This window comes from Gambusia affinis, linkage group LG20 (genome assembly GCF_019740435.1).
Source record: "Gambusia affinis linkage group LG20, SWU_Gaff_1.0, whole genome shotgun sequence".
Lineage (NCBI taxonomy): Eukaryota > Metazoa > Chordata > Actinopteri > Cyprinodontiformes > Poeciliidae > Gambusia > Gambusia affinis.
In genome coordinates, this window is record NC_057887.1 from 2,275,677 (window position 1) to 2,294,773 (window position 19,097).

The 19,097-nt window shown below is 39.1% G+C and overlaps 3 protein-coding genes across 9 annotated transcripts in view; 2 read left to right on the forward strand and 1 right to left on the reverse strand.

The window, feature by feature from the left end:
* The first annotated feature begins 1,491 nt into the window (after positions 1–1,491).
* Positions 1,492–5,442, forward strand: ptges3l (prostaglandin E synthase 3 like). The gene is made up of 7 exons (XM_044103594.1): positions 1,492–1,664; positions 1,793–1,906; positions 1,981–2,047; positions 2,145–2,243; positions 2,347–2,436; positions 4,162–4,224; positions 4,321–5,442. Exons 1-7 carry the CDS (start codon positions 1,630–1,632, stop codon positions 4,327–4,329), a joined length of 477 nt encoding a protein of 158 aa, XP_043959529.1. The 5' UTR covers positions 1,492–1,629; the 3' UTR covers positions 4,330–5,442.
* A 183-nt stretch (positions 5,443–5,625) lies between these two features.
* Positions 5,626–10,681, forward strand: aarsd1 (alanyl-tRNA synthetase domain containing 1). Its single transcript, XM_044103593.1, has 12 exons — positions 5,626–5,803; positions 6,086–6,214; positions 6,299–6,458; positions 6,827–6,884; positions 6,969–7,125; positions 7,914–8,030; positions 8,111–8,241; positions 8,325–8,391; positions 8,468–8,559; positions 9,465–9,519; positions 9,589–9,683; positions 9,774–10,681. The coding sequence occupies exons 1-12, from the start codon at positions 5,765–5,767 to the stop codon at positions 9,910–9,912; spliced, it is 1,239 nt and encodes a 412-aa protein (XP_043959528.1). The 5' UTR covers positions 5,626–5,764; the 3' UTR covers positions 9,913–10,681.
* A 589-nt stretch (positions 10,682–11,270) lies between these two features.
* LOC122823690 (myoferlin-like) overlaps positions 11,271–19,097 on the reverse strand; it is a 39,147-nt gene continuing 31,320 nt past the window's right edge. For all 7 annotated transcript variants that reach the window (XM_044103580.1, XM_044103579.1, XM_044103582.1 and 4 more), the window contains 16 exons: positions 18,038–18,049; positions 17,856–17,954; positions 17,607–17,735; positions 15,937–16,092; positions 15,761–15,852; positions 15,514–15,684; positions 15,261–15,409; positions 15,046–15,185; positions 14,063–14,151; positions 13,883–13,978; positions 13,310–13,451; positions 13,129–13,228; positions 12,848–13,041; positions 12,521–12,630; positions 12,291–12,438; positions 11,271–11,762 (listed from right to left, as the gene is read on the reverse strand). In XM_044103580.1, coding sequence (XP_043959515.1) covers positions 11,724–11,762; positions 12,291–12,438; positions 12,521–12,630; positions 12,848–13,041; positions 13,129–13,228; positions 13,310–13,451; positions 13,883–13,978; positions 14,063–14,151; positions 15,046–15,185; positions 15,261–15,409; positions 15,514–15,684; positions 15,761–15,852; positions 15,937–16,092; positions 17,607–17,735; positions 17,856–17,954; positions 18,038–18,049 — 1,866 coding nt within the window. In that variant the 3' untranslated portion in view covers positions 11,271–11,723. The remainder of the gene's footprint in view (positions 11,763–12,290; positions 12,439–12,520; positions 12,631–12,847; positions 13,042–13,128; positions 13,229–13,309; positions 13,452–13,882; positions 13,979–14,062; positions 14,152–15,045; positions 15,186–15,260; positions 15,410–15,513; positions 15,685–15,760; positions 15,853–15,936; positions 16,093–17,606; positions 17,736–17,855; positions 17,955–18,037; positions 18,050–19,097) is intronic.

Below are 19,097 nucleotides of genomic sequence, written 5' to 3' on the forward strand. Positions count from 1 at the left end.
CCAGGGTCTGTCAAGTTGCTCTCTCATAATATACATTTTTCTTATGGAATACACAAACTGCACATAGTTATGACCATAGATATGTTTTGTTTATGGTTATGAGACATCCAAACGTCACACATAAGTCGCAGGGTTAATTTTCTCCCACCTTTATATAGGACCAAATAATTCATGTTTGGTCTCATCTCACTAGGACCATGGAGTCCAGACCAAAGTGGACATTTACAGTCTTCAAACAATTTCTGATCTCAGAAAACATTATAGCAGTTCATCCAAAAGCATTTGTATGAAGAGAATATTAATTTGAAGTTAGGGGTAGGTTACTGAAAATAGAAACATGTGGAAAACAAAACATGTAACGTGTTTTCAGTCATGCCAAATGACTTCTACGAAAGCTAAGCAGTGTAAAAGGCAAAACACTTCAGCTGCAACTCAAAGTAAGTTGACACACAAGACGATTTTTTGTTGTACTGACATTACTCATTGAGCATAAACAATAATCTCAGCAAGTATGCAATAATTATGCTTCTACAGTCTGCTGACTCATTGGCAATAATTTTCAATGACACACTACTGACAAACTCCACAGTTGCACCTTTAGCTTCATACTTCAGCACAGACCTGGACAAACCATGCTGCCTTCTAAAAGTGTGTCATGTGTCACTGGGATAACTGAGAGGAGGAAAACAAAACTGAAACATTGCTTACACCTTGGAAGCTTTATGCAGTCCATTCAAATATGTATTTTGAAACAATAACACATCATTTTCAGTCAGTTTCCAACAAACACAAATTCTTCTTTCGAGGTTTAAACTCAAGACTCTAAAACTTGAGTTTTTGCGTGACTGGAAATGTTTTTCCTGTGTGCTCTTCTCAATATGTGTTTCACATGGTGATGACGCTTCATTTCCCATGTGAATAATCATTGGCCTCTTTGTAAATAACCACTAAATGCAAATCAGATGATGGTTTGAAGGTTCATAAAAGATCATTCATATGAACTGCTATGGCGTTTTTGGAATTGGAGTTAAAGATTTTAGCAAACCGCTTTTTGGCCTTTGGGTTTTTTTTGGTTCTCTGAAAAGCCACTTTCTTCATCCTCCAAAATCAAATAATCTGGATTTTTATCCAAATTAAGGTGGCAAGATAGTTTCATTTGTAGACTTTTAACTAGTACAATCATATGTCATATAACTATCAAGTGTACAATATCTTAACAAAAAAAAATCACTTTAGATGTTCTGAACAATCCTTTTAGCAACAAAAGTAAGGAAAAATGTAAGAGTTTAACAGTTTTTGTTATTTTTGGCCTAAATCTCCCAACCCCTCTGCCCAGTTGGGTGTTTCAGGGAGAAGTGGGGGATGACATGAGGGTTGAGTGAAGTGTTGCAGAACCCAGAAACTGCTTTTGCCTTCCGGACTGTTCCACAGGCAGCCTATAAAGGGCAGAGAGGGGGCTGTGGGCGTCTCACTCCCAGCAGCTGATATTGCTCTATTTATAGCTTCTTGAGCCTGGTCACTGTATTAGAGCGTACAGCGTGACACTAGAGAAAAGTAAAGCCTTTTACTTTTCTGTGATTTAAAGAAATAAAAGAAGTAGCTGCTCTTTTAATTTTTCCAGGAATCAGAATGAACAAACCAAAGATTGTAAGACCAGAAGTGAGGTAGGTGTTGGTTTTCTGTTAGTGTGCAGTAGGAAGAAGCTGCTCACATGTGAATCTTTGCTTTGAGCTTTCAGGTTTGAATCTTCACACCGATAAAACAAATCACCACTGACTCTGTGTCTCAACAGTCAGCCGGCACATGCGCTGTGGTTCGACAGGAAGAAATATGTCACCATCAACTTTGCTGTTCAAAAGCCGACAGGTGTCCAAGTGGACATCCAGCCAGACAAAATGATTTTGTGGTGGGTTTGTGTAATTTACTCTGCTGATAACTGCACACGGTTTTCGTCTGACTAAACTTCTATCTGTCAAACAGCTGCAAAAATGACACAGATGACGTCTTCTACAATGAACTACACTTTTATGACAAAGTCCAAATCCATGTAAGCATTCACCCGTTTGAAACTTCTCGTGTTTATTAACTTATGTGTGAAATATGACATTAAATGTAGACCTGGAAATGCTTTCAACACTTTCAAGGACTCCAGAGAGACAGTGCATGAACGCACCATCCACGTCTTGCTCAGAAAGATGAAACCAGACGTTGCATGGCCTCGTCTCCAGAAGGACCCCGCAAAGGTGGCGGCAGTAGAAAGCTCTCATCTCGCACAAATTTAATTGGTGGGACATTTTTGTATTGTTGAGTTGTGTTTTTAACAATACGTTGTTGCTCCTCCTGCAGCCCAGCTGGATTTCCGTAGACTTTGATAACTGGAGAGACTGGGAGCATGAGGAAGATGAGGGAAAGGCAGAGTACGACCAATACATGGATGTGAGTGGGCCCACACACTCTGCACTGCTTAAGCTGTTTTCACATTTTTCTGCGTTGCAACACAAAATCCTGTTGAAATTTCATTAGGTTTTTATGCAGCTGACCAGGCCTCTGCATCCTGCAGCTCTGGGGCCATGTGTATGTTTTTATCATTTTAGCCATAAATGTTACAGATCTAAGAAATATTCAAAGATATAAAGGCAAAAAAAAAAAAAAAAATTGTAGGAGAATATTTTGGGTATTTTTTTAAATATTTTGCTCCAAATTTTCCCAAAGAAATAGTGATACCAGGAATTTGTCGCATTTTTGTTTCTTTTTGTCTTTTAGTCGATAGGCTCCAAAAAGTTACACTTCAGTCAAGAAAACAGTTTTATTAAAGTTTGAAGTTGTTCTTTGTTATTAAAAGTTAGATTTACACTTTTATTTAATTAATTTAACTGTAAAACATAAGCTATTTGTATAGTAGCTGTCCATAAAACTGAATAAAGCCTCACATATGACTGCAGATCATTTTGTTTATTAAGAAAAAGCTCCAAACTTGCCCTGTGGGTTATAAAGGTTGCTGAAACCTACAATAGACCAGCAAAGAGTAGTACAGATTTCTAAAATGGAAGGAAACAACACATCATTTTCAATTACTTATTTACTTTTACATATCAAAATTTTGCATGTAGCATGTATTTAGAATCAGCCCAGGCATCTTTCAGAACCATATTCTGCAATTAGAACTGCAACTTCTAACTGGGTTAGTTCAAGCTCAGTTCGTCTGGAAAATCTGACATATGGACATGAAATTTCAAATCTTCTCCGATGGATGAATGTCTGAACTTAGACTAAGTCATGCTAATATGAGAATATGTTTAAACCTAACCCTTCTGTCTAGCTGTAGCTGCTTGTTTTTCCTGCTGGAAGGTGAATATCCACCCCAATCTCAACATACAGTAGCAACAGATTTTCGCCGTGTCTTTAGCTCCGTCTTCCCTCCACTCTGACCAGCTTCTCTGTCCCTGCAAAGAAAAAAACATAACCAAAGCATGAAGCCATCCCCACATTTTATTGAATAATAAAATAACATCAGAGAGGGATGTGATGCGTTTCCCTCTCACAGACTTTTCAATATGATTTTAAAATAATTTTCTCCTTAAAACGCTTCCATAAATGCAGAATTAAACATTCTGTCAACAATACTCTGAGTTGTGGATCTCTGCAGCACTCCTGTTACAATTCTTTGCTGCATCTGCGATCAATGTCCTGCTTGGTCAGACTCCCAGTTTATCTGACCAGTGCTCACATTTTCATCATACTGCAGTCACAAACTTTATGGTATTTCATTAGGATTCCAAAATAAAATCAGGAAGTTGTGGTGAATATTCAGCCTATTTACGTATAAAATATTTCTAAAACAACTTTTGAAAATTGTATCTTCCTTCCATTTCAGAGTTAGGCACTACATTGTGTTGCTCTGTCACATAAAATCCTGATGAAACAGTAAAGTTTCTATATGAAGTACACTGTAAAAAAAAAAACATCTCTAATTTACAGTAAAATGTTGTGGTGGCCAAAATTTGACTGTAATAATACAGTAACGTTTACAGCATTTTACAGTAAATTATAGATTTTTATTTTGTTAGTGCATGATGAAATGTGAAAAGATTCAAGGGTATGTTACAATTATACAACATATGCATGATTAAACTCCTGGATATGTTTTTTTTTCTTTGTCAGATGGTTCAAGAAATGGCCAGTGAAAACAAAGGAGCCATACCAGACATGGGGGACCTCAGTGATGTGAGCAGAGGAATTATTTCATTATGTAATGTGGTAAAATGATAATTATTCTAATTAATTTGTATTCAGATATATATCTATTTTCTTCTCTTGCAGTCTGACTAACACAGATGGCTCTTCAGGATGTTTTTTGGAGACAGATCTTCCTATACAGCCCTGGATTTTAAATACTGTGCTAATGCTTGTGAGAATTGTTGTGAGATGAAATTGTGTTACATGCTTTTTTTATATATATAAATCTATTCCACACGTGCTTATTTGTGTATTATGATGTATGATGTTAATGTTCTGTCTGTATTTTCGGTTATATTTTAAAAATGAACAGTCAGCAGATAAAGTTGACACGTTGAAAAACGTGACGGAGACAGATGGAAAAGCCTGGCATTCTTGTTAACTCCAGCAGGTGGCAGCATTGAAGGTATTCAGCATTAATGTTTTCAAGAGGGATATTTTTGCTTTATAAAGGATACCTGAAGAAAAAAACCCCATTTATAGTCAGATTTAATATTAAATAGAAACAATTTGCAATCAGTAGATATAGAAAGAAAGAAAAAACTATCACAAAACATGAAAAGATGATAACACTATATTTATTTATGAATCTTGACATACTGATATTGTGTTATCCTATATTGCATTTGGTTTGGTAGCTCGTAATATACGTTTTTGATGACAATGAGACCAAAATCTGATACTGAAAAACTGTCTCAGCAGCAGATCAGCAGCACAGGAGCACCACAGGGCACTGTACTTCCACTGTTCCTTTTCACTCTGGACAGATGTCCAATACAAGTCAGACTCCTTTCATCTACTGTAGATTTCAATAGAAACAGAGTTAGAGTGAATACTATTATCAATCGTGGTTGTTGTTGAGAAGTATAAATACCTTGGTGTTCACCTGGACAACAGACTGAACTTGACACCAGAGACAGAGCGGAGTTTGCCTTTTGAGGAATCCTTTTTTTTTTTTTAACCAGTTAAGTGATTGAGGTCATAGTTCTCATTTTCAACAGCAACCTGTTAACAAAATACTGCATATCTTCCCTAAATCTGTTATCTTTTCTAAAATCCTGTTGGGGCAGCAGTATCAGAACCAGGAACTTACAGCTCCAAAAGCTAATAAAGGAGGTTGGTTCTGTTCTGGGAACTATTGTGAAACATTTGGAGATGATGGTACAGAGAAATATTTTTTCAGATAAAATGAAGAACATTGAGGAAAAATAACATTAAATTATGTGATATTGGTTACTTTTTAATTTACCTCTGGGGTTATACAATACAAGTATTCCTGAATGTAACTGAACAGATAGACACTGATGTATTGTTTCGACCTAAGCAAATAGATAAGGGAAGAGTTCAACTGGGTGCCAGCCAATGATACGCATGGCTCCTGAGGGATGTCCGACGAAAGAGAAAAACTCAAAGTTGTTAATTTTGGACTACATTGCTACCCGTGCTTCACTGACATCTTTGCGTTGGATAAGTTCAAACGAGTCTGCACCACTTTTAGACTCAGGTTTCGCCTCTTAAACAGCCCAGAATGGCTTTCCAGTGTCAGAGAGACTGTTATATGAAAGAGGTACGAGTCTCTAAAGCGGAAACTAAACTAAGCATCCCGGAAACGTAACCTTTAAATCCTGCTGATCTACTAGCATGGCTGCTAAACTACTATAGCTAAAGCTAACTTCACTTTTATTTTCAAGAATTAAAGTTTTTGTCTGTTTTGTGCTTTGAATTGTGTGTTTATGTTCATTGTGCATAGCATTTACTCACCGTGTTGCTCTTAAATTAATTGCAACATTGCCATAAAATAAATAGAAAAGCATTGCTGGCTGACCCATTTCCATTCATTCGCCTCCAGTTTGTCACCGCTGTAGTATCCTGCTGTCCTGCGGAACTAAAACAAGAAGTGAATGGAAAGAAAGAAACCCTTAAAGGTTTTAATGTCCTGCTCCAAGATACAATCTTATTCCCTGAGGGAGGAGGCCAAGTAAGCGTGTTCATCATTAAGCTTGTTCCACCACCGAAAGTGTGTGTGAGTGTATGAGATGCTATTTTCTTAATGCTGTCACAGCCAGACGACCATGGTCTGATTGGAGAGGTTCCAGTCTTAAGAGTGACCAGGCAGGGACCGGATGCAGTTCACTTCGTGACCTCACCTGTGGAGGTGGGTCAGGAGGTGCGGGTGACGGTAGACTGGGAGAGGAGGTTTGATCACATGCAGCAACATTCAGGTGAGGAAGAGGAGGGTCAGACAGCAGTGTTTTAACTGGTACAAATGCTTTCCAGGAATGTTTGCACTCTTCTCGTTTTGTCACAATCACATACATCCAGGTGTGTTATTAGGGTGTTATGTAATAGGTCAACACCAAAATAGTGCGTGGATGTTAAATGGAAGGAAAATGACACGTGTGTAAGAGGCATGAGTTAGATTCATCATGTGAATGCAGCGTTGTCACTGGGCTGGTGGAAAGAATGGATGAGGAAGCTGGGCGTGACTGGATGTCAGATTTTCATGTTTGTTTATTTGTCCCTGAAGAAACACAGTGATTGTAACGTGAAAAAATAAAATGTTCTAAGATATAGTTTTCTTCTTCCTTAGGTCAGCATTTAATTACAGCTTTGGCAGACGCAATGTTTGGATACAAGACCACTTCCTGGTACATCATTGGATCAGTTTCACCGTCGATAGAGACCTGAGCATTTCCCTGGTTTGATGTCACTTCCTCCCTCCCTCTCTTCAGGGACTTGGGCCGTCACAGAAGCACAATCGAACTGGACACTCCATCAGTTAAAGCCGTGCAGCTTCAGGAACTGGAAGAGGCCGTGAATGAGAAGATTCGAGCTGGGATTCCCGTTGGTGTTCAACTCCTTGATTTAAGCGACCCTGCTGTGGAGAAAGTGCGCACACCCACACACACACACACACACACACATGCGCACGCACACACACACACACACACACAGGTTGTACCCAGTAGCTGTGTTTCCATTTACCATAAAATTGCACAAATTGTAATTACAAAAATGAATTTGCTTAATGGAAACATGCCAACACACATTTTTGTTAAGTTTTTGCACAAGGCTTAAGTGGTAAAGTGGTCATATCAAAATAGATGGATTTTACAAACTGCAATAGGAACACTTTTCACAACAACAGCCGGATGTTACTACTGGCAAAAACAATGAAGACGACAGGAAGTAGTAGTAGGATGATAGTTTTAGTTTTTTCAATGTTCAACTGGCTCCACCAGAGCTCTCACAGCATCACAGCTCATCAAAAGTTGTTGCTTATTTGAACGTGTTGAATACAAAACTCTCCTGTAAAATTGCTGACTATAATTTCTCCAAAACGCCACATACATAACCCCTCCCAAGCAGGCGGGGCTTGTCGCACCTTCGGCTGAATAAGACGCCAACGTCTCATCTGATGCCTGAAATATGAATGTATGCTACTGTTTATAAACCACAGCAGGGACTGACGTAATGGCTTATCGCACAAACAAGCTTATTCACGTGATTTTAATTTCATTTCTCATCTAATAAAAACACTGCAATTGTGAAATAGTTTTTTTTACAGTAGCGGAATACAAACAGATTTGTGCACGGTAGTAATTGAAACACAGCAGCAGATACCGAGCTCTGCGGTCAGTGATTGGAACGTGACCATGGTGTTTTGTGCGAGGCAGGTGAGGAGTCGGGGGCTGCCAGACGACCATGCAGGGCCTGTTCGAATCATCGACATGGAGGGCATTGATGCCAACATGTGCTGTGGAACCCATGTGACCAACCTCAGTCACTTACAGGTGACTCCCATCACTCAGACACAGACATCAGCTGAGGTGGTTACGATAAAAACAACTTCTTTCTCGATTTTTCATCTCAGGTCATAAAGCTGCTGGGAACAGAGAAGGGAAAGAAAAACAAAACCAACCTCATCTTCCTTACAGGGAACAGAGTCCTGAAGTACGTGGAGAAGAGCTACAGCACAGAGCGATCGCTGGTCTCTCTCCTGAAGTAGGTTCAAACTGACATGTCTGAAGAATTCCCACAATGCAAAGCTCAGAGATGAAAACATGGTCTTGGTCATGACTCCACAGGACGGGTCCAGACGAGCACGTCGAGGCCGTGGAGAAGATCCAGAAGTCTGTCAAGATGCTACAGAAGGTAGAAGAAGGAGTTCAGCTTCTATCTGAAGCTGCAGCGCTGAGTTTTTATCCAACCTATCAAAATCTGTTTCCAGAGCAACCTGAGTCTGCTGCGGGACATGGCCGTGCTTATTGCTCGGGACTTTAAGAACAACCCTCACAGAGGAAACTTCTTCAGCTTTCACAAGTAAGATAAGCGGTCAACGTAGAAAACTATTCATTACAATCAGAAAATACGGATTCATGGGGGGATTTTATGTGATGGACTCACTTAATATTGCATCACTGTGTAAAGTCGAAAAGAATAAAGAGAACTGGAAAAAAAAAGTTGAGGTTTGTAGTCGGGATGCAAGATATATCAGTATCCACGTCGGTATCGGCCTGATGAGTAGAACTGTGTTGATAACAACCTAACTTTATTAGCATCTTGTTGTTATTTATTTCAGGAGGGGGCGGGGCTTGTCCCTGTGTTTTAGCTCCAGCTCAGATGGAGGCCGCTCATAAGTTTTGCTGGACGATAAATTTGCAATAAATGATAATATTGGCATTTTGAGACCATTTTCAATTAATCTAATGCTAATGGCATAATGCAAGAACAGCCTCTCAAAGGTCAACAAACTGTAATTTCAAAGGTACCTTTAACACATTTTAAATATAGCAAAAACAATAAGTAAAATGGATTATTTCGTCCCTAAACAAAATTGACAAACTGCTTTGCAACCAAATGTTTGCAGCATTTTTCAAAATGGCAGCTTTCCAAAAAATATTAAAGGGCAATCACATTATTGCATTTATTACAATTTATCATGCAATCAAATTGCTGCTCTTTGCAACAGGCTGGCTCAGAAGCTTTGACAGTGGATTAATATTTCAATGTTAAAATGGCATAGAAATATCTCAGTAAATATCGGTTATCAGCCCATAATAGCAATGTTATTGACCCAATTGATCATTTTGAGGTTTTTTGTGTGTTTTTTATCAGTCCATCCGTAGTTTGCGGTTGTAACATGGAGAAATGTGCAAACTTTGGGGAATGAATACAAACCTTCAATTATAGAAATTTCAATAATTGAAGTCTTCCTCTAACTACAGAAAAGAAGGTGACAATGAGTTTATGAACATCATCGCCAATGAAATAAACACAGAGGTAAGACCTCCACCTGTCTGCTTTGGCCCTGCCTGATAATCCTGGAGTAAACGTTTTATTTCCCTGAAGGAAACTCTGGTCTTCCTCACTGTTGGAGAGGAAAAGGGAGCCGGTTTGTTTCTCCTCGCTGGGCCCAGTGGACAAGTCACAGAATTAGGCCCACGGTAGGAGGAGATTCTGACATGTTACCATTGTGTTATTATTAAAACCAAAAAAAAAAAAAAAGAGCTGTTGAAGTTTTCTGTTCTCTTCAGGATTTTGGAGTTGCTTCAGGGAAAAGGGGCGGGGAAGAGCGGGCGTTTCCAAGGCAAAGCCAACAGCCTGGCACGCAGAGAGGAGGTGGAGGCTTTCCTGAGACAGCGCTGCAAACATCACAGCTCAGAGGAAGAGTGAAGCCTGCAGCAGAGAGCGCCCCCTGGAGGGAACCGCAGCTCCCCAACGACCTTAAACCCCAGAAAAAGATGTGTACAGAACGTTAAAATAAAGTCACATTATTGCAGTGGCATGCTTAGTAGAACATTTAGAAAAGTCTGATCTTTATTTAGGAGCAAATTTATACATAAACAGTCTACAAAATAACTGGCACAACTTCTGACACCTGTTCTGTTGAAACATGTTTAGAGCCTACAGGGTGTGGCTAAAGCTACAGTTTAGCTTGGCATGGGGACATTTGTAATGTTAGGGGTTGCTACGGCGACCACAAGATGCCACAGCATGCTGCAGCTCTGTGACAGTTTGGGATTTTTTGTCACCATTTACACCCATAAAAACTAGAAATCATGAATTAGACATTTCTTGAAAAGTCAGAGAAATGAAATGTGTTGCATTTTTTGTATTAGTTATTTTGTTAAACATTTCTTATTGTGGACTTTCTTCCATGCTGAATAAATTTTGTCCAGTATTAGATTGTTTTCTAAACATTTTAGTGATATTCTGCAATATATGACTTTATATTAGAGGTCTGTACACATCTTTACCAGAGATGCCAGTTTGTCTATTTCTGTATGAACTATTTTGCTGAAATACTGGAGCACTTTTCTAATGATGTACATATTTGTATGTGGAATACTGACAGGTGGCTCGTATGCCCATGTGAAATACAGGATGATGATTCGGAATAGAAATGCAGCCTCCGTTTGAATTAAACTGTTTTTACAGTGCACTGTCTCAGCTGCTTTTTGCATATTTTACCTCCATGTGAAACATAGCATTAAAAAACGAGACCTGGTTTGCAGTGAGATATGAAGGGAACACAATATAACAAAAAAAAAAAAAACAACCTTATATCAGCCACATTTCTTAAACCTTTAAGCTGAAAGAGTATTTTAATAGTTTAGTTGAATTTCAATGACCATGCATCTTTGGGACTTTAAATTTGAAACTGTTTTTTTAACAGCCAGTTTCTTACTGAACTCCTTTATCAGTTTCCCATATCTGTCTACAGATATAATAAATCAGAGTTAAACAAGCTGCTTAATTTTACCATCATAGTAAACATGTCCATAACTGTTAGTGGTTGAAATCCTCTCCAGTGTTCAGCCTCAAATATTTCATCAAAATGTAATGAAAGAAATCCTGAAGAACAAACCTAATACTAATGGAAATTTCTCTTCTGTCATATTTGCACAATAAATCTAGATTTTATTTGAAACTTTGAGTCTTTACTGTATTTTACCTCTAACACTGTTTCCCATTCATGTGAAAGTGAAGCGCTACAGCAGCAAACACCACTGGTGACTCATTCAAACAAATCCTCTGGAAATATTTCACTTTAATGTAAAACATGTTTAATATTTCACTTATAAACTGGACAGACATGAAGGAATGGTTTGGCACAATAATGTTAAGGAGACAAATGAGGAAAGGGTGACTAGTGATGAACGTCTTAAATCCGTCTCAGTGACCGTGTGGATAAAATCGTCCCCATACCAACGTAGAACCAGAACCCGTGTTCAGACTGCATGACCTTACAAATGACATTAAATCGGTTCAACCACCTGTGGTTTTAGGCTGCATTGCAGCGTGAAACGTCAACAGTGTCCCATGGTTGTCACCTTGAAGCTGTCTACGTGAAACACACATTTATTATGGCAACAGTGCAAATATGCAAAAACACCCGCCTCAATAATAAAACACTGTCAGCTGTGAAAATAAAAACTAATCCTGTTTAGATTGGCTGAGTGTTCAGTCGGCGCGATCCGTTGTCACTGGAGCGGCTTCACGATCTTCATGGAGATGTAGTTCTGAAACAGAGAAGATGAGACGAGTCAGCGCTGCTCCGGGACCTGGACTATATTATTTGGAGCATTTTTCATAAAGACATGTAGAAAGACATTCAGATAGAATTAGATATCACTGTAACCTCACTGCAAACGCTGCTGCAGTGCTGATGCTGAATTGGATCAAATGTCCAAACTTTGTCATGAGGGTCAAAATTGCCAAGTCAAAAGTAACAGGCAGCCAGATTAAAGGAAAAACAGAAATGTCTGCAGTCATTAACGAACTAATCATGCTGTATTTTAATTGAAAAACTTTGCATATATTTTTACATGTTTGCCTTATTCTACGCTTATAATTTGATGTCTAAACTCAGTCATAACTATGTGGAAGCCTTTGCTGTATTTAGTTTAACAAATTATTAAAAACCGATTTGGTTTAACTAGTTTGGGTAAAACTCCCTGAATATAAACATCAAGTATAAAATTACCAAAAAAGCAAACAGTGTGGTTATTAAAGAACATCTACTTTCATGTTATGTAATTTGTTCTTACTGGTAAAGAGTACAGCAGGATGGCGATGAAGAGCACGACGATGATGAGGATGATGAGTCCAATGAACACCCACTTGAACCTTCTCCATACAATGAACTTCATGGTCTTGCAGGGATTAGTGAACCAGAAGAAAGAGGTTTCTGGACGGCTGATGAGGGGATAAAGAAGAGTTTGTTCAGCTGAACTGAAACCCATCCCGTTCTGTACAGTTTGATGCGGCGCCGTCTTACTTGGGAAAGACTAGCTTTGGGTTCATGTTGGGTTCGTCTCGTCCTTTTCCTGCAGGTCTCTCGTCTGCTTCTGCTTCACTCACAATCTCCAGAGTCATCTCCACTTTACCCTGCCGAGACCAAAAAGTGAACAAGTACTCAGTTTGAACCAGTCTGTCCACAGATTCTCATCAAAACTGCTCTACAAACCTTACTAGTCCTCTTTTGACCTGTATGGTTAGTTATACCTCAAGGATTTATCTTTATTCTTCAATCAAACTCCTCAGAAATTTGTCTTACAATGCAGTAAGGAAGAGTTTTGTTAAAAAAGAAACACTGTATGCTTACACCCAGTACTCTCTTCCCGTCCTGTTCAATGGAGCAAGGCCACCAGCCTCTGACTGACTGCTGAGCAAACAGAGACTTGGCACTCGTCAGTTTGCCTGGGGTTACTATTTCCAGATTGTCCATCATGTCTAGGGAGCATTTCTCTGGAGTTTTGGCAGGAGGGACCAGCTTGCATAAATCCAGCTCCACCATGCCTGAAAACAAGGGTCAACAAGTTTTGTAGTTTCCACAGTTATGAATGTAAAAACTGTGTGACACAAGGTGCAGTTTTGGGCCTTTACCCAAGTAATCGTCCAATGAGAACTTGTCGTTATCCCATATCTGAAGCATCAGCTTGGGAGGAATCCTGAACTCTGTATTGTCAAGACTCCAAAAGTGTTCCTGATGCAGAACGAATACACACATGGTTACATTCATTCAACAAAGCCAGTCCACTTTACGAAAACCTTAACCATGCCTTACCTTCTTGGAAACAAGGCAGAGCTGTTCAGCTGGCAGGTAGTCAAAGCCAAAGACAAACCGCCAGTTAAAGTTTCCGTCTCCATCCAGAGACCTGTAGTGGACGTCAGTCTTCTGTTTGTCCTCCTCCATGCCCGGCATCCAGCTGCCACAGAGAATGACAGAACTTTTACACTCATGAATGTCCTTTGACGCTTTGATTGGACAACAACAAACCCTTAGAGAAATACCACACAACCAGGCCAACAGGTTTGAATTTACCAAGGAAGTTTTTCTCATCCACAATTAAAGAATTGCGGATGAGAAAAACCACAAGCTTTCTGTTGCCATCAACAAGAGTCAATAGGGTTCATCGACATTCCCCTTCGTCAGACTCGATGTCAACCAAATCATTTTTGATCTACCAGGAAGAAGCTTTGGTCAGTTATGGTCACCACCAGGTGCTCGACCTTAACAAGTTGAAATTAATTCTGAAACCTTCAACATCCATTATTGGAAGACTTCAGTACATACTTCTGTGACTTGGTTCCATTTGTAAAGTCGCTTCTTGTTGTTGAAGAACTGACTGTAGCCTACCCTTTGACGTAGATATCGCTCATGTTCTCTCCCGTGATGCTGGTTTCATCCAGAGTGACGTCCGTGGTGTTCCAGATGACCGCTCGCAGGAAGAACCTGAACATCGTCACAGGTCGTAAGGTCAGGTCAACTCGGCGGCGTCTTTGTGCGTTCAACGGGGCAGAAACATCGCCAACTTACTTTTTGGGTTTGCGGGGTGTGATGTCAAAGGGAGGACCAGGGAGCCCGATGCTTTTGGGGAAGACATCTACCCACATCTGAAGCTTTCCCTTTAACCAACACATAATGTAATCAGTATAAACACTAATTTGACCATATATTCTGATTTTTTTTTTTGTCAAGGCAGTTAAACAAAAATAATCTTTCACATTTGTTACATGACCATGAATTTTAGTGTAGTTATTAGAACTATATGTAATAGACAAACACAAAGTAGTGAATAAGTAGTGGAAGGAAAACAATGGGATTTTGTAAAATGTACACACAAAAAAAAGTGACATCCATTTGTTAGTCTAAAAAAAAACAAAAAAAAACCATTCCCACCACAATTACCTCTTCAGGTGTTTTAGGAACATGTCTAGTTTTGCAAATGTAGAAACTGAAAATAAAACCTTCCTTTAAAAAATCCAATTGGACTCAGCTGATGTGTTATATTCATGATGGAGTTAACGGAATTTATGTTCAGACATTCTGTGTTTCTATTAGCCATGAAATTGTGCAATTTGAAGTTAAGAAAAGAAATTTGCTTAATGGAAAGATGCCAATTTGGAGAAGAAAAAACACTTTTTCAACAAAAAGTTTTTGCATAAAGATGAGGTGTTTTTTTTCAGCCATATTAAAACTGATGTTTCACAAAACTGCACCGGAAACATTTTTTTCCACATCACCAGTCACATGATCAACAACCGGATGTTACTACTGGCCAAAACGACAAAGATGACGACAGGAAGTGACAGAAGGATGATGGGTTGTTTATTCAACATTATATAGGATATAGACAACACATTTGTACATTGGTAATGGAAATGCAGCCACTGTAAGGCTGCACTGAATTTTTATTAAGGGGCTGAAAATGAATGGAATAAAAACCTGTCAGATTTTGACCTATCATGCATGGTTCAAAAGCCATGCATGTTTGGACGGCTGGATAACTGATGTCTAACCTGAGACAGATTTGGCTGGAAGGAGCTGTAGAGGGTCCTGGTCTCCACATGTTCAGGAACCAGTCCCTGTGTTCTGAGGACATGCAGATAGAGGCGTTCTAGCGGCGGGCCCAGGTGCTGGTGAATTTCCATGTTGCTTTCTTTACGACAAAACAGAGTTTCATATAACTTGGTTGAAACAAGCGACTCCTTCTTACATGGTTTTAATCTCTTACCAAACTGAGCCAACGTGTAATCTTTTCCGTTGAACGTAAGTGATGTGCCGTTGTCCTCCGTCCTGGGCTTGGACAGGCTTTTCAGTCGGGCCAGGTTCTCCAGGATCTGAGACGGCTTCAGCTGATCCCGCCACTGGTTGATGCCAGAGCTTTGATGACACAGAATCATATTTCATCCCTGTCCATAAAACCTCTTCAGACGTTTCACTGCATGTGGAGATGATAGAATCGAGCGGGCCGTCGGTTTGCTCACATGCAGTAGGTCTGAGGAAGGCCGCAGTAGGAGTTGTATCGAGACAGGAAGCGGTTCTCGAGGTCGATGACCGTCTCGCCGACCTTTTCGTCACGGGTCAGGAGATCGTAGTCGTACACGGAGATTTTCAGGTCCTTGTCTTGAGGCAGGAAACATGTCATCTCAAACATCCTGAACAAGAGGAAGGTTGGAAAATGCTCAGCGTGACACTGGGGGAACGATGAGCAACAAGGCCGAGTAGATTCACCTTCCAAACACGGGGTTTAGAGTGTTGGGCAGGTAGTTATCTCTGTCGTCCACTGTGTTTCTGCCCACTGATATTTTAATGTACGGGTCACACTGAAAAGACATAGCAAAAGCTAAAGCAGAGGAAATCATGAGCTTAATGAGGATTTTTTTTTTTTACTACAGCTCCATTCTCACTCTGCCGTTGTTGTCTTTAGGCTGCAGGTCAATTGCCCGAACCACATAAATCCTGACCAGACACTCCTGAGGTCCGCTTTCTGGCAGCTCTCGGAACTGCCGGGGCGGGGCAGCAACGCTGGGGTCATCTGGCAGGGGGTACATTTTGAACGCCCCCTAGTGGTGGGAACAGGGAAACACAAATGAGCTCCGGTAGCTTCCATAAAGCTAACCACCACCAGACAGTATTTATTATACAACACAGTATGAAATATATAGCAATAGTACATTTGTGAAAAAGAAAAAAATACTGTGGGTTAATGAATGAATATTGATGACAGTGTGTGTGCGTGGGCGGGTGTGTGTGTGTGTAAGCATTGGTGATTGATTCACTGAATTAACACTGACATTCTGAGTATGTAAAGAAATAAAAACATCAATCAAGTCACAATAGTGACAATAATAAATCAATAAGAGTCAGGTAATCAAACATGCAATGGATCAATTAATAGTTAAAAACTTCCTTGAAGTAGAGTTTGTTAGATTTTATACAGGAATTAGATGGGATGAGAAAGGAAGAGAAATAAAGACAAGAATAAGAAAGAAGAGAAAGAGGGGCAACACAAAATCAATAAAATTAATACATAAAATAATGATGTTGTTCATAATGTAAGTGAGAATGATATGGAATTTATACCAAATGTTATTTTCCATTGAAATGTGTTCAATATGTCAAACTGATACCGGTCCTTGTTTTACAATTCAGAACTGTCTTTTTGGCAATGTTTAACACTGAAAGTAATCGTTTAGGAGTGACATCGTTAAAAATGACTCAAGTGTCTCCTAATAAACCAAGACATTGTGATAATGAGATGAAACATCATCACAATGTCTCATCACAACGCCATTTGTTTTCAAGATGGTGGAAAGAGACGGAGTTACTTCTACCTGGAAAGCCTGAACTGGGTTGTAGAGCCACAAAACATGAAAATGTCTATCAGGTGTATTTTGTGAACAATTTCTACATATTTCACACTGAACCAGGTTCATTTGATGCCTTTTTTCAGCTTCGTATTGAATTTGGTGGAGTATTTCACTGGGTTACAAAAACTATTTTTTTGGAAGTTGTCTGTTTTTTCAATTGAGTTAGGACTATTTTGTTCCACTGAATGCAAAGATGACATCTATTTTTCTCAGTCAGGTCAGGTTTTTATTCTAATTTGATTTTTATTAATCTGATCTTCTGGCTAATTTGATGACATTTTTATGACATCATCAGTTCATAATTCTCATTCAAAAAAGGTTTTAGGAGAAAAAAAAAAGTTTTCTAACAGAGCGTATTACTTAAATGTTACAAACTTGGATTTCTGTAAATTGAATAATAAACACTAATAAGGCTAAGTTCATGTGAACATTACATCTCCGTCTCTTTCCTGTCCTGATGGAATCTCTCCTCCTGCTCATCACTCATTGATCAGATTCTCAGGAAACTGATCCAGATGTGAGAACAAGTCATGAATTTTGATGCTCATGTTGCTCCATAACTCAGAAAGTTGACCTGGTTGAGCAAAACCAATGTGATTTTTGGATTCAGCTCATCAACATGACCCTAAAACAGTTGAAAAATCCCTTACAATGTTTCGGCTGTTGACCAGCATTTTATTCTGAATATGTTTTGGTACCAAACTGACCTTGAACTCTCCGACCACGGTGGGGTCTTCGTCCCCGTTTTCGTTCTTGCCTCGCTGCAGTTTGAACGTGTTGCAGAAGTCGGTCAACCCTTTGAAATCGTCGATATTCTCCAACTCACGGTCATACACCTGAAAATTTGCACCAACATTTAAGACTTACAGAATTACAGAAACGTAATTCTGTTTGCCACATAAAGAGCAGTGAAGGATCAGGATCATTTCGTGTGGGAAGAAATCAAGTCTGCGTACTTTAAGGGTGTCGTAGCCTTTTCTGGTGTAAGGGCCGCATTTCTCCTGGTCTCCAACTGAGGCGTAGAATTTGCTCCACCAATCAACTGTTTCCTTTTCCTGAAGTGCGGTTGAGTCGCATGATTATCTCGGCAGAGTTAAATGTGCAATCAGAACTTGAAAGCTAGAAATGTTTGTCTTACCTTTTCAGCGTGCTTTGAAGACAGGATGAGAAAAAAGGTCAATAAATGAGTCAGTCATGACATCATCATCAGAGGACACGCATGGTGAAAGTGATGTGGCGAAGGATTAGTGAGCATTCCTGTTTTTATGACTGATGGTACAAGGGTGTAACAAGGAAGGCAGACGCACCTCTGAGAAAAGTCTTCCAGTTTTACTAGCTTTAACCAGTCAATGATTTAAAAAAAAAAATTCAAATTAGAGTTTAGATTTATAGCTGGAGCTGAACCAAAATTCAGACCAGGATGCACCAAAATTATCTGGTTGGTGATTCAGTTGATTCTCGCGCTTCTGTGGTGCATTTTTCAAAAAGCGTAGAGTACAAACAGCACAGAGAAAACTAAATGAAAACATGTGAAATAAAGGCATGTTAATCTACTTAGAGCAGATTAACATGGATTAATGTTACCCTGTTGAGGAAGGAAAGAACAGTGTATTCCTTAGCGCAGTGCATTAAACTACTAATGTAGACATGGTCCTACCCTGAACCACTCCAATCAAATGCCCCAGAGAATTTATGCTCCACTATATGAAAAAGTACATTTCCACCAAAAAAGAAAACCCAGAACTGGTTTTTTGACATCTCTGATTTTTTTTTTCTTTTTAGAAAAACAAATTAATATTTTGAGATGAATCTAATCTCAGAAGATTAATTTTTGAGGAAAAAAAAATTGAGTTTGAAAAGTTGCACATTTGCTAGAAAAAAAGCTAAACATTTTTTTGAATTAATCTTAAAAATTGTGCAGAAAAACTATACAAAACATAAAAACAAACAATGAAATTTGAGTTTCAAAAGTCAAAACTAAACCCTGTGTTTACTAGTGACAAAATAGAGGTGGAAGATATTGCACTACTTACTCAAATGGTGGTCTAGAAGCAAAACCAAAAAAAGCTTAATTAAAGTACTTCATGTTTACTTCAGGCTCTACTTAGAATTAATTAGTTGGGTTGTTTTTCTTTTTTTAGGTCCAACCTAAAAAAACATCAACAAATAAACAAATCAAATGTTCTCACTAATAAAAT

Excerpts from the sequence above, each read along its gene's own strand:
- ptges3l (XM_044103594.1), top strand. The coding sequence starts at position 1,630 with ATGAACAAACCAAAGATTGTAAGACCAGAAGTGAG. Across the intron at positions 1,665-1,792 it reads ATTGTAAGACCAGAAGTGAG|TCAGCCGGCACATGCGCTGT; the intron begins GTAGGTGTTGGT and ends GTGTCTCAACAG. Across the intron at positions 2,437-4,161 it reads AGTACGACCAATACATGGAT|ATGGTTCAAGAAATGGCCAG; the intron begins GTGAGTGGGCCC and ends TTTCTTTGTCAG.
- aarsd1 (XM_044103593.1), top strand. The coding sequence starts at position 5,765 with ATGGCTTTCCAGTGTCAGAGAGACTGTTATATGAAAGAG. Across the intron at positions 6,215-6,298 it reads TCCCTGAGGGAGGAGGCCAA|CCAGACGACCATGGTCTGAT; the intron begins GTAAGCGTGTTC and ends ATGCTGTCACAG. Across the intron at positions 9,684-9,773 it reads GTCACAGAATTAGGCCCACG|GATTTTGGAGTTGCTTCAGG; the intron begins GTAGGAGGAGAT and ends TGTTCTCTTCAG.